Source organism: Coccinella septempunctata, chromosome 9 (genome assembly GCF_907165205.1).
Source record: "Coccinella septempunctata chromosome 9, icCocSept1.1, whole genome shotgun sequence".
NCBI classification, from domain to species: Eukaryota; Metazoa; Arthropoda; class Insecta; order Coleoptera; family Coccinellidae; genus Coccinella; species Coccinella septempunctata.
The window spans coordinates 9,605,738-9,625,207 of record NC_058197.1 but is presented as its reverse complement, the minus strand read 5'-3'; the positions used below and the strand labels follow the sequence as shown (position 1 = coordinate 9,625,207).

The 19,470-nt window shown below is 36.6% G+C and overlaps 1 protein-coding gene across 9 annotated transcripts in view; it reads right to left on the bottom strand.

Annotated features, from left to right (window-relative positions):
* The window catches only part of LOC123319862 (potassium voltage-gated channel subfamily H member 6), a 186,666-nt gene that overhangs the window by 38,746 nt on the left and 128,450 nt on the right, over positions 1–19,470 (bottom strand). The window contains exon 1 of one of the 9 annotated variants that reach the window (XM_044906877.1): positions 17,866–18,610. The exons of 7 other annotated variants lie outside the window; for them this stretch is intronic. In XM_044906877.1, the coding sequence (XP_044762812.1) occupies positions 17,866–18,393 (528 nt within the window). In that variant the 5' untranslated portion in view covers positions 18,394–18,610. Of the gene's footprint in view, positions 1–11,087; positions 11,255–17,865; positions 18,611–19,470 lie in introns of those variants that run through there. One more of the 9 variants, XM_044906876.1, reaches the window with a different exon arrangement.

Here is a 19,470-nt window from a genome sequence, read left to right as displayed (position 1 = left end):
TGGCAGCTCTGTCTGTTCTATTGAGCTTTTGGGGTGGAGTTTAGTATGTTTTGTCGGCATCGTTCTTATTTTCCTCTGTAGGGCTGCTAAATCCGTGGTGGTCCAAGAGATTATACCGAATGAGTAGCTCAGTGTTGAGCAAGCGTAGGTTTCAATTGCTTTGATCAAATTCTTCGGGTGCATGAACTCCTCCGTTGATTTTTCTTCATCTGGCTCTGATTAATTTTTCTTGTTATTATTATTATTATTGTATAAGGCTTGGCTGAGCGTTTCGAAAATCAGAACAATTTGATCTTTTATTTTCAATCCCTATACTTTTTCAACCATAAGGTTTGCTTTATCAATAAAACTCATTATTTTTTCTTGTTGGGTCTTTTGGGTGCTTTTATAATTATTGAGTTCAGACGGTGTTCTCATCCACGATTCCCTGGATTTAAAAATTCTCTCGGGTCATTCTAGCCGCATCCAAACACTTGACGAGGTAGTTTTATTAAGGCTGACACCCGGACACTCTGAATTGCTATCGACAGAATTGTAATTGTGACAAGACATACCGTCGATAAATCGCAATTGAATCGAATACACTAACGAAATTTGAGTGTACTCCCATTGTGTTTTCACGAGATCCAAATCGACGAATTTCCAGGAATATTTAATGAGAAGAACTTCTTGGAACTGTTAATAGTTTATTTATTCAAGAGACCGATACGACATAACGTGATTTGGCCAATTCCACGAATCCCCCTGAATTATTCAAGGCAATTGTATCGAATAATTGGGTTATAACTTTTTGATACAATTCGAATCTGTTAGTTTACCTCCACTCACTTGACGGTCGTTGAATGTTTCGTACCGATTCTCCCTGGCATTTTCCATTTCATTTTACCCACCCCGTCAAATACACATCACATAAACGGGGTAGGAAATGTCACTTTCGTTGTATGATTCACAGTAATCGATATGGCGGCAAGTTTTTCTTAATTTATTAATGTCGAATTGCTGGTACCGGAAAATGCTGCGCCTGATCGATTCTCGTTTTGTATTCAGAGTGTAAGCGTCCGTTTCAATCGGATAATTCCTCGACCTTGTTGTCTTCAGCTGTAAAATTATGGAGAGTGCTTTTAATGCGTTATGCAAAGTGGCAGAGAAACTGAATAATTCCACCTGTCTTCGTGTTTCCCGTTCCCGGTTATATCGGTTATGCTGAGGACACTTCGAGGAAGAAATTGGTTTTCGAAACTGTATTCCTAAAATGCTTCTACAGTGAATAATCCCAATAAAAACACACACGTGTATAATACGTTTATATGTGCAAGGGGACGTTGATAGGTGGTTATTGATTGATTTTGTAAAGTTGATTTCACCTTTAATCAACGTGTGCCCAACGTACATTCCATAACAAGCCAAAAACATTTCATCAACGTTAAATCATAAAGCATTCAAAAAACCGTTACTGTAACCACCAACAATAAACGGTTCCTTATTGAGTTTGCGCAATGTAACGACCGTTTGAAAAATTCGTCTTCAAGTAGGTTATGGAATTTTGAAGATTGTTGTTCTGTGCCTGAACGTAATTCCTTTCTTGAGTCACACTCCATCTTGTCAGAATGTGCACAATGATGACATTCATCTATAGATAGATAGATAGATAGACCACGATAAACCACGAAATGAAATAGTGTCCTAAATTATTACAAGAAGAAAACAATCAATTTGCACCTAAATAGTCTTCCAAACAATATGGCTGCAGCTTGACTAAAAATTTCTTGGTTCTAACTTGCTGTTCTTGTATTATATGGCGTATTTGGGTTATTTTTTATAAACTCAGTTTGATGTTTATATAAATATATTAGATATTCATGTAAATACAGTCCATAAACCGTTAAGAAAGCCTGCTGTTTAAAGTTTCCCCCGCATGAATCTCTGAAATTCATGCCCAGCAACGATCTCAGTATTCTCTTCTGATTGATAAAAATTGACTTTACTGCTGAGCTCACTGCACAGAATATTTTCTATATCTGATCAAAGATTTAGAGTTTGCGTAGTATATTTCGTATCCTTGTTCATGTATTTATTGATTACTCTCATAACATAGCATACCTACTTTGTTCAATTCATTCAATAGTTCTTCTATATGTTTTTTTCTATAATATGATATATGTATAGTAATCTTGTATAATAATAATAATAATAATAATAATAATAATAATAATAATCTTGTAGTAGTAGTACCCCGCACGGGGGTACTACTTAGTAGTATACGGGTGTGACAATCCCGCGGACCCCGGTCACTCTCAGCCGATGTCGGAAAGAAATCAGCTAAGCCTCGGAAAACAGTCGCTGCCTGGGGATCGTCAGGGCACGTCTGGAGTTGGTGCTGGACGTGACAGCATGCGGGACACCAACGGCAGAACGCTGAGAAGGCGGGCGCCTGCCACACAAAAAGCTACGCCTTTAGACGAGGAGGACATCGACGAGGAGAGAGTTCAGGTTGTCGGTCGCATAGGGATTCAAAGCTCGCAAGAGCACCCCGTAGTCGGAACCGGCAGCCGAAACAGAACAGCACAAAGGGGACGCCACAAGTGGACGCCCGAGCAGCATAGCCTGCTGTCTGCGCTATACAGAAGATCAGGACCCGACAGAAGGGGATACATGAATAGGCTGCATGGTCTGTGGTGCGAAAATTGCCCAGACCTCAACTACATGACGCAGCAAAACCTGAGAGATCAGATCAGTCATCTCAAAAGAAGAGGAATCTTGCAGCGGCCTCGAGAGCAAGGAAGGTTGGAACAACAAGCTGAGGAGCAGGTGACAGATGCTTTGAGCCAACATCAGCAATTGACGGTTGACATAACTCAAGAACAAGCTGTAGCCCTTTTGAGTGATATCGCGGGCGGAACCAGGACTGGTACACGCTCCAACAGGCCAATAACGGAACATGTGAGAGATGTTCCAGATATAGAACGAGCTGAAGAGCAGGTGACAGATGCTCCAGACCAACAACACCAAGCGATGACTCACAGAAGTGAAGGTGTAGCCCTGGAAGCAAGGCCAAGAACGGAACAAGTGAGAGAAGTTCCAGAGATAGAACTGGCTGGAGAGCAGGTGACAGATGCTCCAGACCGACAGCAACAAAGGCCAAGGACAGTGAGAGATTCATCAGAGTTAACCGACAATACAAAAGAGGCTTTTGAGGCTGCCGTTGGAGACCCACTGATCAAACCCACCCGGATAAAATCAAGACACAAGGCTGAAGATCTAGCCGTTTTGAATAGCATCATTCAAGATCATCTTAACGAGACCTGTTCACTGGAAGAGGTGGAGGCTGCAGTGAGAGCAGCCGCTTATCTACTATGTCCACCGAAAAGTACAGCTGCGAATAACAATAATAAGATAATCTTGTAAGTTAACTTATTTCCTCTCTTTTATTCTAATTTGTTTTCTTCATATTTCAGTTCTTCAGTTTTCATCCTCTATACTTCTAGTATTCATCAGGCCACTCAAAAAAAGTTCTCTGTAACAAGTCATTAAAAAAATGTAAAATAATCCAATTGAGTATTGGAATTACCAAATCTGTTAGATTGTATGAATGACTTAACTAGCCGGGGACATACTTAAGGGAAATAGAAGAATAACAAGGACTTCTCAAGAAAAAGTTATCGAAGCAGAGTCGAATGATTAATGAGTTGTTGCAACGTGCAAAAAGCATTTCTTTCATTGAATTAGATAACAAGAATCTAAACAATACAATGTGATTGTGAAAATTTTAAGAGGAGTTCATAATTTTTATGTCTCAGAGACATGATTAGAAGTATTTTATGATTTTTTACTTTCAATTATGTGAAAAGTTGTAGGTTCTTATGTCAGTAAGATCAATGACTTACAGTCAGAATCCCAATGTTCAATGTTTAATGAATATTCAATTGATGTAGCCAATATTTGATGAAAATCCATAACTGAAATAAAGAAACTAAATAACATGACGAATTCATTAGAAGGAGTTGCAAACACTTCCCACATCTTCTAGAAGATTCGAAAATGTTATTTAAATAGAAAGAATCATTGTTGATTCGATGGATTTTTTCAAAGGTTATACTCGTCAGTTGGTTCAAATCAGGAATAGGATATTTGAAAAACAAAAACTCCGTGCCAACGGAATCAGTTGAAATAAACCCGAAAAGAGGTTTATGGAGCTTCGGTCTTCACATTTTCAACATTGCTGATTAAATCTTGAGTTTCCATCTTTGGTCGATTACTCGATCGTCGATCATTTTTTCTTTGAACACTACCCATTTCATAGGAAGGAATCTGTAATCTGTGCTTGGGATCGAAGTCAGTTCGTACTTTGTACGCACGCGATTTTGTTTATGATGGCGTGGTTTATGTTGGGGAGTGTGCGCATGATCAAGATGAACCAAACCTACTCATTTCCTTTTCCCAAGTTTATATTGCGCGGACCCTTAATATTCTTCTTCATTTTCATTATCTCTGCTCTCAGATTTTGGATAATATCAGAAATAGAATACTGAGCATTCAAATACTCAAGTTAATCCAAAAGTATAGTCCTTTTTCATTATAGTACGATTCTTCTAGCTTGTCTTTTCAATTGGAGAGAATTGTTTTGGAAAGAAAGCATTTGAGGATACTAGAATAATGCGAGTAATTTATAGTATCGTGATATCTTAAGTCATTCCTGATTGGAATTATGTTGAAAACCTACAGCCGTAGAAAGAATTCAGATATCTAACCGAATTGTAGACCAAAGCCGTCAAGTCTATAAAGACTTCTTTGTAGATTCATCAAGATTCGTAGAAAAGGGAATGAACAATGCTACTTCATTCCAGAAATATGAAATTTTCCATTTGAAAACCTGAAGAAAATTTTCCAATGTACATATCAATTTTAGATTATGAAAATATTCTTTTTTTATTAAAATTCCACGACCTTTATTTTCATTCTATATCAACGTTACCTGAAATCTAAAATTCAACGTTTTATTCTGGTGGTATTTCAGAATTAACTTCAACGTTAAGAATTCGTTCCTCAACAACGTTATTTTAAAATGAAATTGCAACGTTATAATTCCGCAGAAATTTTGTAACAAGAGAATTGTTGCTACGCGTAAGAAAACTAGAATAAACTTGAGGAGTTAACGTTACCATGAAACCAGGATGAGACGAATGTTGAAGCAACATTTTGCCTTTAATTAAACGATAAATAATATAAGCGTTGAACAATGCAACGTTTTTTCCACCGATCTGTTGTCATTGGGATGTTGGCGAGAAGAAATAAACTGGAATAATCTGGCACCTATCTCTAAAGCACTTTTTTAATTCTTGGTCGAAATGGTGCCGTGAGCAGGACTGGTTATATTTAAATGATAGACATAACGGGTACAACATTTTGGGGTATTGAAAGTTGCGAAAATTAAATTAGAATATTACCTCTTCCCAAAAGAGTGGAAATTTTATTCTGAACTGTTCTCTAATTTAAATCAAAGCAGATCTTTTATGTCCTCAGATTGCTACAACAAAGGGGGCGGACATAGACTCACAGTTTGGGAATTTCGGAAAGACTTTAAGTCGTTGAATCTACATAGAATCTTTTCATTCGTCATTTTGAAACTTTATTATTGGGTTTTTCGGGCATCCAGGGATATATATTGATCCATTAACAAGGGGGATCTTAATCCCATCCAAGGTTGGACACAGTTTTATTCAAGAAATTCAATAATTTTTCATTGATTCTTTGATAATTTGTTGAAGTTGGAACGAAAAATGATCTGATTTTCAATATTTACTCTCTTTATTTGTCGTGATAATAAAATCACAAATTGAATTACCTACATGATTTCCACTATTGGTTATTTAACTACACATGTTTCGTACATGTAATTCAGTACTTGAATCATGGAATTACGTGAATTATTTATCAGCTACATCAATTCAAGATTCACGAAAATTTTGGTTATATCTGTCAGTTTTAGGTATGGCCTCATTCATAGTGTGACATTTCAAATTATTTAACATTTTCCAACTGCGTATAAAGCGGAAACATTCATTCCTTATTCAAATAAGCGAATAAATGATCAGATGAACTAATTATTGAACAAACAACACTGAAAAATCATGCTCGCAGCTCATTCGTTTTCCTATAAAGAAATTTTTTAATTATGGCAATCCTTTCTAGCTTTCTTTATGTCATGAGTAATGATCAATAACCTTTTACTCGACCGAATTCCGTCTATTTCCAATACTTCTGAAATCACTGCTTCTGGTCAATATGCATAGGTATGCCTATTCATACCTAAGATTAAGAATTGAATTCATTGTGGAACTAGTAGAGTTATTTAAGCTTATATTCTCCACACAGGATGAACAAAATAATGATTATTCTCCCTTAAACGTTAAAAGGGTGAAATTTTCAGATACTATTAGAGCCAAGTTGTATGTTTTTTACTTCATACTTTGCGCAAAAATTCTACAGTTGTCTTAGAATTATGCTCAATCTGGATTCCAGTATTCATCAAAAACTTTCAAATTTTCTAATAGTAACCAATATTTTGAATAATGTAAATCAGAACTATGCTATTTCAAATTGATTCCAGTGAATTAGGAATAACAAACGAGTATTAATGATCAACATCTTCAAGATCACACAGAACACTCAAAAAAAAATGGATTTTCTTCATTTCAAATCAGAAAATCTTGTCAAAGCTTCTTTAAAAAAATTACCCGAACCTGAACCTTTTTGAAAAAACTTCAAATGGCTAAACACTGAACAAAATTAACATTAGCGACTACAAATCGACTGTTGACAATTTTCAGAACAAGAACAAATATCTTACTTCCCCTCGAAAGGGATCACTTTAGACTGAAAAACTACTCTCTAATGCGAGTCAAAAAATATGAAACAATAGGTAGGTATATTCCTATCAAAATGAAATCCAATCTCTTTAACTTTATTTCATGAGATGATTTGATCACTCTGAAACCTTATCACAGAACTTTGATGACGAAATTAATTAGTAGAGATCGTTTGAGAAACTTCAGAAGAAATCGATATGATGTCTTTAACAAAGACTGGAATTGATATAACAGAAAGTTAGTGACGGAATGCAACTGGTTCGTTTGCTAGATAAGATTGAGGCACGCTTGTGATTCTTGTCATGACAAAGCAAACACTGATGTGGATTTATGATGATCATCTGTAACAGGAGAAGATATCAAAGGGCACATGCCGAGGAAGAGAAGTCATAAGGGTTCTGATTACACATGCAAATATCCAATTAATTATTCTCTTCGCTACATCGAACAGCATATTGATTTTTGCTGCTTGATATGCTTTGATGAGTTGGAATAATATTTATAAGAATAATAACTACAGCCCATATTCCAAATATTTGTAACCGCTTGTGGAATATACCTAACTAACTATACTCCATTGGATTGAAATAATTTTCTTCTTAAGTTTTTGTTACTTGAAAAGAGTAAAGTTGGCACTCATGAAAAGTCCTTGATACCAACAGGACTTTTCGACAGCTAAAAAGTTGATAAAACACAAATGCCGAAAGTGATTAAAGAAGAGAAAAGACAGAGAGTATCAGTGCTATTTAGAATTGAGTTCTGCTCATTCAAATAGTAACAATGATATTCTCAATGCGAAAATATATTCATATATTCAATGTGAAGAAATTTATGTTATGGTTCATCTTGATCTAAGCGACTTATATTTAGGCTGAATGTTTCCACAATAAGATAGATAGTGAATGAGGAGGATGACAAAGAATTTCCATTTATTGGTATACCCAAAAATGTGGTGGCACTTGAGGACTTTTAGAATAGAATCGCAACGGCAAATTTGAAAAATGGGCACTTCAATATTGACGTACTGCATCTATTTTTATGCTAATGAATGTGGAATATTTTGCACAAGAAACCATTCTCTTCCACTGCAACAGATGCATATTATGTGTCAATAAAAAATTTACTTCCATAGGAAAAATTAATATAATGGAAAACTCATCTCTTGTCCTTTCCATGCAAATAACTAGATTAGGAATCCTTTCAATCAGTTTGTATAAAGGTTAATTATGTTCATCACAGATTCTCGAATTCATTTACCTTCTGACGTAAATTCACATTGCGACAAATACGCAATTACTGAGACTTTCATGAAGAAGGACAACATCGCGCTGATTTGAAACGCAAAATTATTTTAAAAAGTGACATAACCTCGCATTTTCGTACTATACAGCGTGGAATGTGTAAAATTTCCATACACAACTGAGTGTTCTTATAAACGTGAATGGAGTGAGTATATATTGAAGAAGAAACAACATGAGAACTTCAATTGACGACTATTGTAGAGACTTTTGAATTTTATTTTGGGCTATGAATAATGATTAGCTCCACTAGATGTATTTCAGATTTCGATATATTTTTCATATACAGGGTGTGAATGAATAGTTGCAAAAAAATTTAAGGATTATTTCCTCGTCAAGAAAAAGTTAGGGCTAAGGGTGTTTGAAATATTTCTTTTGTGCAGTCCCTGCTTACTCACAGCTCACGAAAGATGGCACCTGGGGAGCAATTTTTTTCTATTGGAAACCAGAAAACTGACAAATGTGGATGCAAGCATATATTCCTTGTGAGCAAGAAGGATAATAAAAAAAACTGCGTTCTAAATCACAAATATTTTGACGAAATAAAAGCAGAAATATGGTTTTTGAAGATGATGATGAAGGGTGAATTGAATTGTTGTAGTTTATACTAGAGTTTTTGATTTAAGAGTCAAATAATTGAAGTTGATTAATGGCAAAACTAACAAATTTGTTATCATTGGAACTGAAGGTTCTGAATGCCATAATAAGAATTAATTCAGATGCATACCACCTCCTGATATAAATATCAACAAGTGTTACGGTCTGAATTGAACTAGCCAATTTGCCATCGTCAGGCAAATGGAGTACGCTCCATTGAAGAAAAGCAGATGCTGACCAAGGTTTCGGTTTCATTTGACCTCGTCAGAGCAACATAGCTTCTTCTCCGATGGAGAACGTTTGGAATTGATGCCTTGATGGACTCTTATTCAATACTGGCAATTGCAGCAACACAGAGCGAAGAGAGTTTTTTATATCATATTGGAGCTGCAAGAAGAGCGATATACAAGTATTTGTTCAAGCTGATTAACATAGAAATAATTTCAGTGTTGTGGGGAAATATGAATCTTTTTTGAACAAATTCATATCTAACAAAAGAAATTTCAAATTCGAAAATAACTCGAAAAGTTACTCAAGTTTGAATTCTTATAAAAAATATATAAAAAATATCCTTCCAGTTTTTGGTTGTTCATAAGAATGTATTGAAAAAAAGCAGCTGTAAAGCCCGTTTGCAACAGCCGAGAATTCTCGAGAGAATTTACTCGAAAACTCATGCGCCGTGAATTATTTACCGTTGCATACGCACTTTCGGTAGAATTCTCTGTTCACTTTCATACAAAATAATCTCTTCTTCTTCTCTCTTTTCTTGCGGGAATTTTGTAGAGAATTCTCGGCTGTTGCAAACGGGCTTTACAGCTGCTTTTTTTCAATACATTCTTATGTACAACCAAAAACTGGAAGGATATTTTTTATATATTTTTTATAAGAATTCAAACTTGAGTAACTTTTCGAGTTATTTTCGAATTTGAATTTTCTGCTGAATTACGTTTTTGTAATGGTGTTGAATTAATAGTAACTGAAAATTGCTGAACCGTTAATAAACCCTTTGAAATTTTCTTGTCTCCTGCAATTTTTTATGAAACGCTAGGTTTTTGAGAAAAATCCAAAAATGTGATTGGATACATTTCGAAATTTGTATACTTTTAATAACATTTTTAGATTTTTCTCAAAAATCTTGCGTCTCATGAAAAAATTGGAGACGAGAAAAATTTTCAATTCAATTGGTTTTCTAACGGTTTGAAAATTTTCAAGGAATTCAGATATGTGTTCACATTGGAAAAACGGTAGAAGGATAGGATTGCGGCTAAGAGGTCGAAGAAAAACGATCAATTTGCCAGAAAACAAGGGTAATCAAAAATCAACTGACAGATTTCGGCAACAAGATAGTGCTCTCCAATTGATAAAAAAATTATAAATATAGAAGGAAAATATATTTCAGATCGAATTTGTTTCAGAAGAGTTTTTTGTTTGCTTGATAGTGTATTTTAGTTTATCATATCTACCGACAAATCTCACTGAAAACAACTATGAAACGTTATGTTTATTTCAAAATTATTTTGGGCATTGTTGACACCTTGTGTGATTAAATAATGAGAAAGGATCAACACGTCCTGTAAAAAAACCGATGTTCGATATTCATACATAAACATGTGCACGTTATCTCCATGTTTGCATGTCCGCACATAATGTTCCATTATTTAAATTCACAATACAGAGTAGGAAAATATTTCACTTTAATGGTTTTGTGTCAGAGCTACCCTCGGGACTAAACTGGACTACAAAAAGAAGCTCTAGGGGCAAATTTCCTTCCAAATGTATAAAATTAAACGAAATCCAAAATGTTGTGCGACTAGACAAGCAGAAATTAGAGAATAACTGGAGAAAAGACTACCTAATACTAACGTCAAACAACATGTCAATGAAGAAGCAAAGCCCCAATAAAGGACATTTCAAGCGACCATAGAACCTAACGTTCTATGCGAATAAGCCCAGGAACAAAACAAAGGATAAATGTCTACCCTCTCTCTAAACCTCTCCGGAAGAAAGGAAATCATTTAGAAAACTCATCCCTAACACTATTTTCCACATGACATCCGTATGAAAATACTGGGAAGTACGGGTTTAATCGATACTACTACCTCTAAAGTCAAGCCGATCACTGAAAAGTGAGGAAAGGAGCAGAGACTGTTCTAAATCGTGACAATGTAAAGACCAACGGAAAAAAAAACAAAATCTACGAGACGACAGGCAAAGCCAACTAGATCTGGCAGAAATTCGAACATTACGAGAAAGAAAAAAAGGTACACACAAACACTGATTTACCATAGAATGGGATAAAACGAGTTAAGGGTGCTATTCGCAAAACCTGAATTTTTGTCCTCTGGGCCGGTGGAGAACCGTCTCATCCATGCCTGGTGGACGGGTCGTCCAAGAGGGCCAACATTACCACCTTCAATGTCCGCCTTTAAGTCATCGCCGTCGGTATTTTCAACAGTTAGACACGTCACGACGCGGCGTCAGCGTTCACGTCGGATATCGACGTTCGACTGTTTTCAAGGAACGCTCGAACGGATGGAGTCCTTTCCGGATTCTGTGTGCTAGGATCTGCTCCGTGGGCGACTGCGCACGAAGGGGTTGTTTTCGGGAGCGAGGGACGCTGAGCGCCGCGGCGTTCTTCAGGACCTTTCTGGCGATGCGGGTTGGTTGATTGGGCAACGACGGATTTCACAAGTTGGCTCGTTAGTTCCTAGATTGTCTCTGGTTGCGTCCAAACTTTTCCTTTATTATTTCCTAATGGAAATCATCAGGAACGCGGGAAAAATTAAAAACCCTACGCTTTTCCTTACTTTACAAATTGGCGCCCAAACAGGGACATTTAAAATCGAGTGTTATTTTGAAATATTTTGGTTTGATTGCATTTTCTAGGTGCTTTTACAGTAGTCAGGAGTTTTTCCGACCCATTTATCCAATTATTTCGACCGCAACGCCACCTACTGGGCTGGATTGTGAAAGCAAGGCTTCGGTCACCCATAAAATTCCATCCAAATGGAGCCCACAGTTTGAAAACAGAAATCCGTAAAAGTGTTATTGAAAATATCGTGTAGTCTCGTGAAAATTTTCAATTCAAGCTTGATTTTCTTGACAATTTCTCTACATAGAATCATAAAAATTGAAAAACACTAATGAAATGCTCTTAGTCGTTCTCAAGTTATAGCGTGACAAGAGAAATACAGATTGATTTTTTATTTCTAAACTATCCGACCCAGTAGACGTTGTCCAACTATTGTGAGGGAATGTTTAGTAATTGAAAGTTTCATGAGAGACTTCCTGTTGAAATATCGATTGAGTATATATTTATAAATATAATATTATATACATTTTTTATATGAAGTGATCATCGACTTTTTCATGCCTCATTGTAAGCAACATTTTCGATTTTGTCAGTTTCATAAATGAAGAAAGTTGAAGGTTTGTCAACACAGGAATAGACTACATACATACAGTCAAGGGCAATTTATTTATTGTCATTGCGACTGCAAGTAGCACTAAAACCTGCAGAAACCTGCATGAATAATATAAATAATTTGTCAACTGTCAACCGCAGCGAGAGTCAATCACTTCTCTGTGAAGGGAAGGCTACCCAACATATAATACATACGAAAAAAAAAACGAAATTCCAATTTCGTTTAGGTTTTTTGATTTCCCCAGTTCCTCAGGGAACTTTTTTGAAGGATACTAGTTGAATTTCACTTTTCAGAAACCTAAATTCAACCTCTCGGTGATTTCACATTGATAATCAACGTAAAATTTTCAACTTATTGCGATAGGCACCAATAAGAAAAGTGTCATTATCGTGCTTTCAAAACAAAGACGCAATACCGGGTAAGGAACATCACATCAACGTCGAATAAGAAACTATTCAATACCCCGTTAATATAGCCACCATTTCTCTCATTTTAAAAAAAATGTTACATAAAAGTTGAATTTCGTGTTACCCGCCAATAAAGTTATCATTGATTTCTCAACATATAAAGTGAGATTATATGAAGTAGTCGAATTATTATTTATAAGTATACTTTATCTAATCGTTCTGCTGGGAAGGAATGAAATAAAGTGACCTCTTCATCCCAGTTAAGGAAACATTGTGTAGCTGGCTCGTTGGAGTATTGTGGTCAGTGTAACTCACAAGAAGTGACGAAGTCCTGGGTTTGAGTCCTGCCCTGGTATGGGTGTCTGTGTTGTCTAAGTATGAATGGAAATATAATTGATAGTTTATATCCATAACTTTGTGGTTACAATGGGTATAATAGCAAGATGTAACACACGTAGAACTAACGTGAGGTGGTAACGTTGCAATATAAAACTAGGAAGAAATATATCTCCTGAAGATATTTTTCCGATTATTCAAGGACAATAGGACAAAATATAGATAATAGTAGCATTACTTGAAAAAGGCGACGTTTTTTTGTGTTTATTGGGCATTAATTGATAGCAATAAATCATGAAGCAAAAATAACAAGATTTGAGAATTTTTAGGTTGGGCAATTAGAGCCCTCCATATTATCTTGAAACTCTCGATAGGCCACCGAAAATTTGAAATTTATATGGACTTTCGTTTACCCGCAGAAGACTTCATTTACGAAGTTAAGGAGTTTTCAACGAAAGTAGCTTCCATCCTTCTGTTGCTTAATTTGTTTTCAATTAAATTATAGATTCTCAACGAGGACTTCACTCAAGTTAAACGCAGAGATGTTTCAATTCTATCAAGAACATTTTTGTAACTTTGCAGAAAAACATCTAGGGAGACATCAGTTCGTTTCTTATGGGGAGATATGAGACACCCGAGTGGAAATTTAACTATACATTTGAAATGTTGCCAAGGGTTCGCAGTAGAATGAAAATGGAGGGAAAAGAAGAATAGAATTGAATGTGATACATAGCGAAGTCAGCGTTTTATTGATATCCCAACCCATTTTTCCAACTTCAAATTTCAGACCACGATAATTTTTGACTGCGAATTAGTCCTTGAGTAATTTTCCAGATGACCGTGTTCTAAAGAATCACAAAAGACGTCTTTGAAATTCAACGACAAAAACGTCATTGCTACAGATGTGGTGAACTGTAATAACAGGTATTTATGAGTGTCATCGCAGTTGGTCTTGAATTAGTCTTTGCCGCTCCTCACTAAAGCGACTGTCAAAGGAATGTCATAGTCACAGACATTGTGATTATTATATTCTCATTTATTATTCAAATCTCGTGGTTCTGATCTGGTCAGAGCAAAACGACTTGGTAGTCGTTTTGCTCGATGGAAAATAGCTCGGATGTCGGATTGCTTGATAATATTTGAATACGAGTAAGGGCTTGGCAGTATCAACAATACCCTAGCTCCATCTAGCAGCTCACGAGATAATTAATCCACTCCGTTTTATGCTCATCAGTTGGCGCCTCTGTAGAGTGAGGTCCTGAACATAGACAAACTAGTTAGTCTACGATAATGAGGACTCACCATTTCACATACGATGATATTGGAGGAATTGAATATAGAAATATTTGGTTACTAACCAATATCTTGTTTCTCATTTTTTGGATTTTCAATTCGCGTATTTGTGTAAGTCCCTTTCTGACAACGGTTTGCCATCCCTTTTTTCATTGCACAAAACACGTTATATCAATATAGGTTTTATAGATATATGGAGACCATAAACTTAATAATAACTATATTCTTAACTCTGTGATGGGGACCCCACGCTACACTAGCACTAGGTCTCATTAGGCTCTATCAAGTCAATTTCTAACCGTTCTTTTTATGATCTGACACTGTATAATGTAGAGTGACAAATTGTGGGCACTCGTTTTAGAAAGAGTCTTCGGATGTTAATGTACCCATAATGAAAATTTGTAGCGTATTTAAATACTCTTCAAGTTGCAACACATAAAGGAATAGGAAAAAGTTCATCGAATCTTTCATTCGCATCGAAATATATCCTTAAACACCCCTAACATTAAAATCCAGCACAAAGGCTCCCGCTCCGAAGAAGAACTAGGTCATGAACTGGCACGGACACCCGAATTTCAACGATTTGTTCGAGGCACATCCCCTATTTGCACCAGCAGACTTGCCAAAAAAAAATCCAAACGAGTGAGTCGCCAAATAATTCTGCGTGATTCGAAAATCCGTCGAACAGTATCATTAAATACGGGCCTTCGGTAGAATTTTCTGATTGGGGAAAAGACGCGTGGGTTGATTCTTTCCAAGAAACGAGAATTTTATATTTATTCCGAAACAACCGAATCAGTTTCCCTTCCTGTTTCTATTCAAATTTCCCGGTATAATAGGAGACAGGTCGAATCTGGTCGTAAAGGATGGATTTGACGGTAATTATTCATGAAAATACTCATACAAATCGTGGAAATATTATTTGAAAGTTCCTCCCAACAATTTGTCCTTTATCAAATTCCGCGTAAATATGGTGCATAGATTACACAAATCATTATCAGCTTCCTAGTGTTGCAAATATTCCAGTTTGCACCATTGAAAAATAAAAATTGAAAAAAAAATTGGCACAAAACAATTAAAAAAAGAAACAAAAAAGAAAAGTCGATCGAAGTGAGGAGAAAATTATTACCTGTGCAATAGTGCATTTCGAAAAAATGAGATCCACTCAAATAGTAAAAGTTTCAAGACTTATGGATGACACTACGAAAAATTATACAAAAACCTAGTAACATCTGAAAATGCTCCTGCTTGACATTGATGTGGATCGACTAATTCTTTGAAAATTGAGGAACGTAGCAGCAGAAGCAGTACTCAGTAGTTTTTATTCTTCATGAATACATTGATCGTTTCAATCGATCTTTGAAAATTAAAATTAATTATATTTCTTCTTTTTCATTTTGTTCATGATTCCGTCGATAACATTAATCTAAAAACGTATGATATTGATGGATGGAGAAATATCATCTTAATGTTGTGTGAATGCATGTTGTACAAAATGAAGATTTTCCTAAGTATTGCGTGTAATCAACAAATTCGAATTGGCGACAAGGATGGGATACACAAAAGGGTCAAAAACACCAATGGACACTAACACTAAGAATGAGCGTAAGAACTAGAGAACCTGTTCACATACTGGAACTCTAAATGGAGAGAGTATTGTTATGTTTAAATCAAACAAAAATTGTCATGTTTATTCCCTTTCAATTTTTTAATGATTCTGTCGATCATAATCAAGGAAAGGAGAAATATCATCCTGATGTTTTGTGAATGCATGTTTCACTTACAAAATGAAGATTTGCCGATGAATTCCGTTTGATTAACGAATTCAACATTGGCAACGAGTATGGGATATACAGAAGAACGAAGAAGACTAATGGACGGTACAAAGGAGTACTAGAACTAGAAAACTGTCATAGTCTGGACCTTTGAATTAAAGAGAAATGACTGTTCTGTTCATTACCTTTCAATTTTTCAATAATACCATTGATCACGTAGTAAAAATCATGTAGTAAAAAAGAGATGTATGGAGTAATATCATCTTGTTTTTTGTGCATACGTGTTCTACAAACGGGAACTTCCAAATGTATTTCGATTAATAAACGAATTTACATTGGCGACCAGGATGGGAAACCCAGAGGAGCGAAGAAAACCAAAAGATAATTATTAGTACTAGAACCAGAAAACCTGGATTTTTATATTGAGAGGAGGACTGTTATGTTGATTTCTTTTCACTTTGATTTCGTTGATCTAAGTCAAGAAACCTTAAAACTGTGATAGATGGAGAAATATCCTCTAGACGTTTTGTGAAGACATGTGCAAAATGAATATTTACAAAAGTTAATAATGGAGAAATTCAACATTGGTGACGAGGATGGAATACATAGAGGAGCAAAGAGCCCACGTATATTGAAAAATAGTGCTAGAACTCGTCATTTTGTTTGAAGAGTACACCCTTGAACTTTCAACTTTGCTTATGATTCCACCGATAGCTGTCGAGAAATATTAAACTGTATAACAGTGATAGATAGAAAATATCAACTTACTTTTTTATGAATATATGTTGTGCAGAATATAATTTTCGACTTAACCAACGAATTCAACATTGGCGACGAAGATGGGATATACAGAGGAGCCAAATACACTAAAGATTAGAATGAGGTAGTACTAGATCTTGAAAACATGTTCAAATAAGAAGGTCCTATCTTGGTATGTTTTTTCTTCTCGTTATTCTTTGTTCGTGATTCTGTCGATGATGAAACATCTCATCTTGTTTTAGTGGAAATATGTTGTACAAATAAAGATTTGCAAACGTTTTTCGAATAATAAAAAAATTTAGCTTTGGCGACGAGGATGGGATACACAAAGGAGCCAAGAAGATAAGACGATAGGGGTCATAATTTTGGAGCTATCAGTCTCATATTCGGCAGTATTATAGGAATATCTACCGATAAAAGGATCAATCATTTTTGCGGACGTCAAAATATTCGTTTCTGGGTTATGTTCGAATATCCTTTTTTTTTTCGCCATCAGACTAGTGGCCGCAATTTTGTATATATAAAGCTCATATTCGTTAGTGTAATGTAAATGTACGATGGTTTAGAGCACATAGATTACAGTGGATGTCAAAAAAGTGATAAGCCCGACTTCAAATTTAATTTTCCTGTTTTAATTCCTTGTGGTAACATCCTGTTCATCAGCATACAGGTCGCAATTTTGAAGATAGCGAGATCAAATCGAATCGAACAAGCAGTCTCCGAGCTGTCCTGGAGTTTTCACCTATTTTTCAATAATGAGTCGTCATTGAAGTATTTAAGTAGTCTGTCTGAAACTCAAAAAAACGTTGTCCAACCACTCCACACTAATCCAGTTGAAGATTGTGGTAATCGAATCAGCAGTTTCTGATTTTTTTAAGGTTTTCTTTTCTTGTACTTGTAGGTTTGTAAGTCTTCACGACTTTTTTATAGATCGCAAATAATACAAAAGCACTAAATAGGTCAAAGGTTTATCCTCTGGCTCAGATAGTTCTCCTAATAATGTTTATGTTCGTTGTATAGTATGAATTTCGGGTGTTCTATCTGATCTGTGTCGAAAGAATATAATGAAAATTCCACAGCTGAGTAGTCGAAGCATCTCAGTATCTCACCTCTTTCACATTCCTAGACACTTTGTCCTGATTCCTCTTCGATTCCATGAAGATCTTCACCTCATCCCTAATATCATCAGTGTACGACTTAACGCTGCTCTTGAATATGCTTTTCCTCCTCTTCTCCATCTTCTTGAAGTCCTTAGCGTTGCAATCCTGATTCTCCTTGTTATCCCTCTCAGTGAAAGCGATATAAACGTCACCCCCCTCCTCTTTCTCGCAGTTCTGCGCAGCGCCGCCGGAATTCTTGAAATACGTGAAATTCTTGTCCATGCTTCTGGGAGTCTTCGGGGAGATCTGATACTTCTTGTTCTTGTTGACGACGTTGTCAGCGCTGTTGCTGATCTTGGTGTACTTGTTGCAGTTCTTGCATCGCTTCCTGGCCGGTTTGGCGGGCTTGATCTTCGGGGGGGAGTCAGGTGGTTCATTGTCGACGGGGAAGTCCTCGATGATGTTCTTGATGATGTTGATGTTCTCCTCCGTCATGTCGGGGTTGTCCCTCTTCATGTTCACCGAGCTCATGACCATCTTGAGGCGGGTAATCGGCGAGGATTTCAATGAAGATCCAACTATCAGTGGCCAAGATTGGAACGAAGCGACTTCGAGACGGAAGGCATTGTCCTATCGCGAACTGCACTGGAGCGTCCGCCGATATCCCCGGAACTGAGGCCGTTCGAGCGCGGCCGGTTCAGCACCGTCCCCCGTCGTTTTTTGGCACGGCTATTGTTTTCGCGCACTCCGGCAGCGGCTCCGTCGACGACTCGCGGAGTATTGTGGCGGTTCGTGATTTCCAAGGGCTGTGCATGGTTCCACTAGGGGTCGACGTTTATTATAAGTTTAAATAAATGGTAAATCTGACCTAGAGGTCGGTGCTGGTTGTCACGCGATCAATCCGAAGGTGAATGTAGCGGTCCCAAAACTGTTATGGGGGGTAAGGAGGGCCCGGAGAAGATGGAAAGGTCGATGGGGCGCTGGCGGCGGTTATCGAGTGATATTTCGACGGACGTCGGATTTATGGTACGGGGGGCGTTCGGTAAACGGGGAATCCGGGTCGATTTACGCGTTTAGGGGTTCGGCGGAAGGTTGAAGTTGTAAAAATGGGGAAGCGGCGTGAATTTGACGTTCGATGTCGAGAAATGTCGTATATTGGTAATAATATTTCGAGTCTGGTTTTCATGCCTACATTCTCTTCAGTTTTAAAGCATATTCTGTATCATTGTCAACCTAGAAAAGGACTGGTTTTGATGAATTTATAGCACTTTCGTTTCAGTATTTCGCTGAGTGGGAGATATTATGCAAATGCAAATACAATTCTGGATTCTTTGTAGTTATATTTCCATTTGATTCAACTTATGCAAAATAAATCTTAGATTGAATATCTTCTTGATCATTTTCTTGGGTTAGAAACAGAACCTAATTATTGACCCCGAAGTGGTCAACGCCTTCAAAGTGATTTTATAGGTTGATTTGAAGTCGTTGGTGACTTATCTTGTGGGGAAGATGCTCCGATATTGAAACCGAACGTTGCAGGGAATGAATGAGTCTTCGACTTTGAAGAAAATTGCGTTGATCTAGTGATTCGAAAAATAATTGTTTTTCATTGAA